The 9534-nt window shown below is 38.2% G+C and overlaps 1 protein-coding gene across 1 annotated transcript in view; it reads left to right on the top strand.

The window, feature by feature from the left end:
* Positions 1-9534, top strand: part of DOCK4 (dedicator of cytokinesis 4) — a gene marked incomplete at its 5' end in the record, with an annotated part of 280590 nt that overhangs the window by 257896 nt on the left and 13160 nt on the right. Inside the window, 3 exons of the mRNA XM_025208759.1 lie at positions 2900-3076; positions 6313-6396; positions 8909-9028. Coding sequence (XP_025064544.1) covers positions 2900-3076; positions 6313-6396; positions 8909-9028 — 381 coding nt within the window. The remainder of the gene's footprint in view (positions 1-2899; positions 3077-6312; positions 6397-8908; positions 9029-9534) is intronic.

Consider the following 9534-nt stretch of genomic DNA (forward strand, 5'->3'; position numbering starts at 1 on the left):
CCGTGGCATGCTGTCTGCCCCGCCCCCCTCCCCTCCCCCCCCACTTGCATCCAGCTGGCTGGAAATTCTTGTTAATAGAGTATTTTGGTTACTAAAATGCCGGTTAACGCAGCTTTTACTGTACCTTTCCAGCATTGCTAGCAACAGGAATGCATGTGAGTGTGTTCTTTGTTTTCAGATCAGCTAGTTAAATGATTTACAAACTCTCGTAACTTTTCTGGTTTACGTAAATGACTTAATTGTTAAGCCCTAAATCCAATATTAATATCAATTTAAATCATTCAACAGAAAAAAAAATGAAGAAAAAAATCATATATAATGCAATATAGTGAAAAGTGACATTTAACTTGTCTAAATGCAATCCTATTCACTTTGCTCTAATCCCTGAAAAGCTGTTAATGCATCTCCTTTTACAAGAGTCTGAGACATTAGACTAAGTCACACACACACACACACACACACACACACACACACACACACACACACACAAAAGAAGAGATCCACGCACTTTTTGCGTTAATGATTTTTTAAGAACTTGACCAGGATAGAGATAACTAAATCTTGGTTAGATGTCTTACAGATAAAGTAGAACCTGCTTTTTAATTGTCAGCAAACCATTTTATTAAAGCCTGGCAAAGGTCAAAAGTTAAGTATTTAGAATTTCTATGGCCAAATACAGCTTTCAGCCTATTTGAAAGGTAATCTTTCCCAGAGTGCTAGTACTGTAATGTGTTTCACGTGGGTGGATTTCTGCATCCACAGGGAGCCCTGTTATAGTTACCAGGTCTCTGCATGGGCCCAGAGGTCTACCTACACAAAGATAATTATAAGAGTGGGTTCTAAATCAGCAGCCCATTCCTGATGCTTCCTAATTTTATGCTATTCAACTCATCTAAACTTCAGGGGACAAGTCTCTAATACTTTCAGTATGTATTTTGAAAAGTAATCTTTCAACTTTAGAGCTCTCTAATTAATTTGGCAAGCTTTGAGGCCAGGAGTTTAGTGCACACATATTTCCATTAGTGCTGAAGAAGACAGCCATATAATAGTAGGGTTAGGAGGAACCTCAGGGGGCCGTCTAGTCAAGCCCCCTGCTCAAGGCAGGATTGTACCTGACTAAACCCTCCCAGTCAAGTGCCTATCTAACCTGTTATTAAAAAACTCCAAGGATGGAAATTCCACAGCCTCTTTGGGTAGCTTGTTCCAATGCTTAACCACCCCCACAGTGAGAAATGTTTTCCTAATTACCAACCTAAAAGTCCCATTTTGTAATATAGGACTGTTACTCCTTGTCCTATCCCCTACAGCCACCGGAAGTCTCCTTTCTCCATTATAACCACCTTTTAGGTACTTGGAGACTTATGAGATCTTTTCTCAGCCTTATCTGCTCTTTGCTAAAAAGTTGTAGCTCTTTCAGCCTATCTTCATAAGTCATGTTTCCATGGCCTGCAGTCATTTTTGTTGTTCTCTCCTGGGCTCTTTCCAATGTGTCACATCTTTCTTGAAGTGTGGGCCCAAAACTGGGCACAGAATGCTCCAGGTAAGGTCTCACCAGTGCAGAATAGACCAAGAGAATTGCCTCCCTGTATTTGCAAGTGATGTTTCTGTTAATACAGCCCAGTATGCTGCTGGTCCTCCTTTGCAACAAGAGAATACTGTTAGGTCATATTCAGCTTCTAGATCCCTAAATCCTTTTCTGTAATACCGCAACCTAGCCAGCCCTTCCCCAGCCTAGCTAGCCCTTCCTCAGTCAGTATTTGTGCATGTGATTCTTCTATCCCAAGTGCAAGACTTTGCACTTGTCCATGTTGAATTTCATTTGATTGATTTTTGGACCATTTCTCTAGTTTCTCCAGTTCTTGTTGAGCTTGATGATTAGGGACCTACCTAAATCACAGCGGAAGTTTGTGACATAGTGGCCCCTTTAATTTAGCTGTTGTTGCCACATGTCTCCCTTCCCCCACATTATAATTCCTTAGCTTACTAGTAGTATCCCATACTAGTGCATAAATAGTACCCATTAAGTGCAGGGCCTATCTGTACAACACATTTCTTTTTTTAAAGTCTGTTCACTCCATGTGAATGTAATAGTAACAAAATACATTTTTTTCATCCTTCTGGTTTAGTCTCTATAGAAAAAAGCTACCTGTTTTAATATATCCATGGTAACATACAGGTTTGTGTAAGCTCTGAGAAATTCTGTCAACTGATTCCTAAAGATTTTGCTGCTCCAGCTGTCACAGTTTCTCCAGTCAATTTAACGTTGGCCAATGCTTACATGAAGAATGTCTCCATAAGGTAGCAGAAGAGCCTCATTTAAGGCACTAGTGACACTATTAGAGAGTCAGCTTTTCTGTACAGTTACATGCTACACTTTCTCCTATGCTTGGAACAGAGCACAACTGTGTTATCTTGTATAACCCTGCATGGTAACTTTTAACAAATAATACAAGTCTGGAGTCTGTACTGCACATTTCCTAGCTCTCAGATATGTCAGCCTGTTCCTTCAAACCTTTATGCAGTATGTGCTATTTCCAGCCAGTAAAATTCCCCTGACCTTTTTTCGGTCAGGAAGATTTTGATCATTCCATTCCTGATGCTGTGTGCCTTAGACTTCCTCCATTTCACTGAGCATTGAAAGGTTTCAGTATTTTGACGCATTTGCTCTGCAATTCTGCAGGATAGATATTGAATTGTTGGTGCATTTTTGTCCCTGTTTGTGTGCCTGAAATCATACTGCTTATGACCTCATATTTCACAAATGCAGTGCAGGTTTGTAAAACATTTCCACAAAGACTCGCTGGAATTTATTGAATAGCCTTGGTTATTATCTAGCATTCAACAATTTGAGGATTAAGCATGTTTTTGGTGTTGTCCTCCTACCCCCAACCCTCCACAGGTGGAAATGAGTCCTCTTGAGAATGCTATTGAAGTGCTGGAAAATAAGAACCAGCAGCTGAGAACACTGATTAGTCAGTGTCAGACTCGACAGATGCAGAATATTAACCCACTCACAATGTGTCTGAATGGGGTCATAGATGCAGCAGTTAATGGTGGTGTTGCTAGGTACCAAGAGGTAAGTAGTGTATTTTTAATGGGTATATTTAACAATCCATTGTATTGTTGTTGGGTTTGGTTTTTTTTATATAGTTGTATTCTTTTGCTTTCAGTCTCTACCTCTTGCTCTGTAGCTATTGTATGCAGTGGGTATAAATAGTTCTAACTATACTATAGGATGCTTAACTACACACAATTACTTATATTTAATACATATCAGAAATGACATTACATTTCTATGGCTTTTTATAATTTATATTTTACTGTATATAGCCCTATATGGCTCTTATAGTAATAAGTGGATCCAAGTTTTATCAGTTAAGTGAATTTTTCCATGAAACATTAAACCCCCACATTAAAGATTAGTTTCAGTTTTATCATGTTTTTCTACATTCCTTCAGTTCCTTTTCAGGTCAAGAGGTAGAGTTTTGGCCAGCTTCCCATTTCTCCTTTTGTACTAATGTTCCACCTATAACTTAAGCTGGCTGTATGTCTTAGTAAGAGTTTATCTTGAGGTAGCTTGTTGTTTTGTTTCATTTGGGGTTTTTTTTGCCTCCAAGTCTTTCAAGAAAGCAGTGCTTCTCTTGGAAAGTCCAGAGGGAAATGGTACCTGCAATGGAAAAGTATTCTCTCTTTCACTTGTAACCTTAATGTTCTCTACTTAGATGTAGTTTTTGATCATTGCCATCCTTGAATCACTGTCATGAGATGCTGGGAAGTTATCTCTGGACAGTGTGTTGTGGTGTTTTGAAACTGCTTAAAAGAACGCCAAGAGTGTGCTTCCAGCACTGATTTTCGCTTATGCTATTTCCCTTGAAGCCTTCTGAGCTGGTTAGAGCTATGCTGGGATTCCCCTTCCATAGTGGGCAAAAGTTGAATGCCACACTGCCAACTTACTTCATAGGTGAAAGGCAGTTTAAAGATGCAACACTCAGGCAACCATGTGAGATCTTTGATGGCTGGAACTAAAATAAAATGTAAGAAAATAAATTACACATTCTTAGGAGCTGCCACTATTACAGAATCAGAGTATGACTCGGTTAACTAAAAGCTACAACCTGTTCTTCCTTTTATTCCTCTCCTAAGCTGTAGTTTGCTTCCTCCTCTGGAATCATAGCTTTTTCTTCCTCCTTTTGGTTCCTTTCTCCCCATAACACACATGCCTTGAGTGGGTGAATTAAACAAAACATGAGTATATGAAACAAATTTGCTACCCTTAAGGGAGGGAGAAGGCTTGATTTGTTATATTTTTCTTTTCTTTGTGCAGATCACTCATGTTTAGTACCCGTCTGTTTTCTTACTGTATTGTTCTTGCTTGTTTTCTCTTCCTCACCTTTTTCCCCAAGGCCCTGTTCCTTCTTTGCTTTCCCTTCCCATCTCTTTCTGTTACTTTATTCTTCCCTTTTCAATACTGCCTAACACTTGGTGTGTCTTTTTCTTGCCCTGGCTTGTCATATGCTCCAGAGTAAACTAAAACTGAAAGCACAAGCTTTTCACTGGGCACCATCCTCCCTCTTGCAGCCTTATAAACGTGGAGAAGGGCAAGAACCAGATAACACATTCTTCAGCCAGGTCTCCTCTGCTTGAAACATAGCTGGGTTTGATTTTGGGTTTTGTTTTCCTAGAGATCCAACAAACATCTACTTCCCATTATTTCTGCTGCTTTCTGATGCCTGCACATGCCTTCACTGATCCTTCACTGGTTCCAGTACAGTAAAAGAGGAAAGGGGCAGACACGGAGCAATCAAGAAAATAAACAGTTCTGATGCACTATGAACCAATGTGCTAAAAAGAAAATGTTATACTGACTCCATTTGAGCACTATCTGAAAGTGCATGCAAAGTTGGGATATAACCTGCTTGATACTGAAAAAACAATAAGCCTTTACTGAAAGGAACTCATTCTTCCTTAATACTCCAAGTGCTATATTTTTTTTCCAGCAAAAATATGTCAGGGCTTCTTTCTTTACTATTTAAGAACTCTAACTCTTATATGTCTACTGATTAACAGTAAAAGAAAGGACAAATACTAAGGGCTTCTGTCATTGGATCAGGGTTTTGTCATTTTCCTGGAGTGGGTTTCATCCTGTTTCTTGGCTGACAGTTGCCTAAGGGTGCAATTTTTGGAGTGAATTAGACTAGGTGATAGATTTTCTTCCAATTTTACAAGCAATGAAGTATGAATTTAACAGTAAAGCGTACATGTACTAGCTTTTGCATGGATGGAAAACCTTGCAGGTGTTGTCTGAGGGAAGTACCAACCAAAGGCAGTAAAGAGAAATGCAGAATTAAGGCACCCCAGCCTTTCAGAGTTCTGCTTTACTGAAGAAACATCACGTGCACCTAAGAATGTGTTCAGAGGGCCTTTACACTGCATATGCAATGTAAAGTGGTGGGAAACCTCCCCTAAGGGAGGCAGTTAGGGATTCCCCAGACACAGCAGAAAATCCAGTATGGGAGATAATTCATGATGTGAAAGGAGTGGGGCAGGAGCAAGAGGGAAGTGCTGTGTCTTGGCAATCTGTAGTAGGGTGAATGGCTCCAAAGAGGCCAGGAGAACATTTTCAGGATGATGTCAGGAGAGGACAGCTGTTTATAACGCACAGCCACACTCAGGTGTATCAAATGTTGCTCAGATACATGTGAGGATTTAGCCAAAGGGAATAGTTCCTGAAAACAGATATATGAAGTTGTTTTTTTTTTAAAGAGAAACTTACACTTACTTGTTAACATTAAGTTTGCAACAGGATGCTGTTACCTCCTTACAAGTTCACACACAGCTATTCAGAGCACGGAGTTTGGTCTGTCCTTTGTGGTTCTTGTATATCTTTTACATCCAGCATAAGGGAGAATACTGTTCCTTGGATTTAAGACTTTCAAGAGAAGATTAACCTTTTATAGTCATCAGCATTCAGTGGTCCTGAGTGTATTTCAGCTCTAATGGTTATGTTCTGTTTACTTAAATTCTCTCCAGAGTTTCATATGAGATGCAGTCCCTGCCCTGACTGTTGTCTTATTTCATACTAAGAAGAGCTACAAGTTACTTGAGTGTAGTTTGCAGAGCTGTTTATTCATAAAGGGCTCCGCAGATGTGAAAGTCACTATATAACTGTAATATATATTATTATATTATTCTGTACTTCTGTGGAAGGAGTTAGGCTTTTGTTTTGAGCAAAGATGCCTTCAAACTATTGTAAACATGATGGACTTTCAGCAAACTTGCCATGACCTTGTGGTGTGATTATATTCTGTTCAGGCATTCTTTGTGAAGGACTACGTCTTGAACCACCCAGAGGATGGTGAGAAGATCACACGCTTGAGAGACCTGATGTTTGAGCAGGTAGAGTGGAGAAAAGGCCAAGCAGATGGCCTGCTGCCTATTCTAGCTGAAATTGATATGTGCTCAGATAAAAGATGAAATCACAGTGTTTAGCTGCTCAGTGGCCCTCAGCATTTGCTGCATTAGCTTTCAGATGGCCTGCAATTCCCTTGCACCATAAACATTTTTCCAACTTTTAGTTAATGTGTAATCCCTTGGATTCTATGCCCTCTTTTTCCTCTCTCTCATCTCATATAAATTCAACATTAAATAAGAGGGGGAACTTTCTTCTAATAGAAAATGTTTGTTGTGAATATTCATTTAATTTGTAGATTGTACTACAATGGAGTGATACTCCTGTCACTAAAAAGCCAAATGTAGCAAGAGTGCATGGTACATTATGTTATGAAAGATGTTTTTCAAATATTTGCCTGCGTGGGAACTTAGAAATGACGTGATATAAGAACTTCAGATTACTCTTTGGTCTGTATACTATATTCACTCTATTTAGTCGTTTTGGTTCTTTACAGTAGAATTTGCTCATCATGCTAATTAAAGTGGTGTAAATTACCTCATTTATAATGGATTTAAAAGAAGAGAGATGCGTTTGGAAATGTCTTTTTAGTATTGTGTTTATTGAAGACGTCTCTTTTTTGGTTTTGTATTTTCCCTTATTTAGTCAATAAAATAATTCTAGGCATTTGATATGGTAGTGAGCCAAATAAACTTGACATCATATATTAGAACTGGTCAAAATATTTCAGACTAAACATTTTCTCACTAGAGAACATGGCTAAGACCTGAATTTTGTAAATTAAAAGTTTCTGTTTCTGTTTACTTCCCGATTACACCAACCCAGCCATACAGAGAGATTGTGGTACATCATGGAAGATGTAGTTCTGTTAGAGAGTGGGTCCACAACAGTGATTCTGAACCAGGTTGCTGTGTACACTGTTAAGTATGTAAATATCTAGGCAGGATTCACATGATAACCAGTTTTTTCTTAGGAATCCATTGTCCAAAACATTCCAACCCCTTGTGCTTTTGAGTTTTTTGCAAGAAAAGAATTGCTCTGATATTCTTCCATCATCAAAAAATGAGTGAAAGCTAAGAGGCAGCATATTCTGAGGGGTACTGTGAATCTACCAAGGGGTGCCATGAGTTTGATACGGATGAGAACTACTGGTCTAGAGGGGCATGAAAAATTCAATGCTACAGCTCCCAGGAGGCACCACAAAAGCTGAGGCAGAAGCAGAGATTTATGTCAGCCTGTGCTGAAATAACCCATATTTTGTTTTTTAGTAAGCAAACCCAATCAAAGTGTTCCAGTCTGAGAATGCTATATAACATTTTGTTTCAACTAAAATTCTCAAATTGAAATGCTTTGACATTTCATTGCAATATTTTTCTGAGCTTTTTGTTCTGTGCAAAGTTTTAAAAATTCAACTTTTCCTCCCAATTTCGGATGAAGGCAGGTGTTGAGTGAGTCATCTTGCATACTTATTGTGCCAAATCCTCATCGGATGCAAGTTGGGTGGGTCCATTGTTTTTGGTTATTTCCATAGAGCTGTATTGATTTACATTTGCTGAAGGATCTTATCGGTTTTGGTTTTAAAGATATCGTTAATCCCTGGAATTTGAAAAGACCTAATAATTATCGATCATATAATTTTGAATTCCAAAAGCTAACTAATTAAAATCCCTCTTTAATAGAGGTCTCTCGAATGATTTATCAGAGAGCAAGAAATAAAGTATTCAGCGAGAACAAGAGGGTTCCATGGGTTAAAATATGTTGGAATTTTACTCATATTGAAGTCAGTGGTGCTGTGCTGATGTATGCATTCAGTATATCAGCTAGATGTTATCTAAAGACCTTACAGCCTAATGTAGTTGCATTATTTTACATTTAATTGTATTTGTCTTATTGCTTAATTAAGCCAGCACTGCAAATCTATTGGAGAAAATTTGAGCAAGATAGCAAATTAAATATTTTGGTGATGTTGGTTCAAAGTGAACATTAGTTCTTGGTGTAAACTTGGTGAATATAATCACTGTGTAGAAGACGCTTAGAACTGGGTACTCTAGTTTTCACTCAATATGTATTCCAAAAATTGTGTTGGGTGCATCCATTTGGTCTGCCTAGACCAGTGAGATCCATCTCTCATGTTTCCAACCAGTGACACTTCTTTACAAATATTGTTGTTTACGTTTTTCTGAGGGAAAAATGAGTTCAGTTGAGAGCAGTTCATTCACGTGCATCATATAAAGTCAGATCTAGACCACACAATGAAAATACGCATTTTAACAAATAAATACATATAAACTAAATACTTCTGAAAACCAAATAGCACAAAGACCATTTGAGTAGATGCACGTGTTTGTCCGTAATTTATTATGATCCTTGATTCAAATAGGTGCTTTTTCATAAATTGTGTTTGTTTGTTTTTTATTAATTAGATTATAGTATAAGGGAAATTAAAAATTAAAACAAATAAATCGTATTTTCCCTTCCTTCTCTCCTAAATTTATGAAGGCCCAGATTCTAGAATTTGGCTTAGCTGTGCATGAGAAGTTTGTGCCTCAAGATATGAGACCTTTACACAAAAAGCTAGTGGATCAATTCTTCGTGATGAAATCAAGTTTGGGAATACAGGTACGTGAGCAGAAGCACCGATAAGCTATAGGACTCAGCTGCAGCATGTGAACATGGTTGTTAATTTTACTAAGCAACAAAGAGCGACATCTTTTGGTTATTTGGCTGAATTACATTTTTGTAGCACTTAATAATTTCAAAGTGAAGAAAAACTTTTATCTAACTTCCAGTGTAGCCTAGAAAAAAATAGTTGCATTTTCTTCATTAAAGAAAAGGTTAAACATCAATGAAGACAATTATTTTAGTTCCTGAAGATATGGACAGATGTACATTTTAGCCATTTGAAGGGTTGCTTCTTCTCAGAAGCTCTCACAAGTTATTACAATGCAACTATTCTATCTGCATAATTTTATATGGTAGCTAAATTGGCCTAACCTGAAAGAAACTGGGTTAACGTTAGAGTTGTGGTGTTATATGTCTGTTGCTACAGTGTGTGGGGCCAAACTTTTTGACAGGTGTCACAAGTTAGCCCTGCACCTTCCCCGAGTCCCACTCAGATCCCCTTT

Source organism: Alligator sinensis, unplaced genomic scaffold (genome assembly GCF_000455745.1).
Source record: "Alligator sinensis unplaced genomic scaffold, ASM45574v1 scaffold297_1, whole genome shotgun sequence".
Classification (NCBI taxonomy): Eukaryota; Metazoa; Chordata; order Crocodylia; family Alligatoridae; genus Alligator; species Alligator sinensis.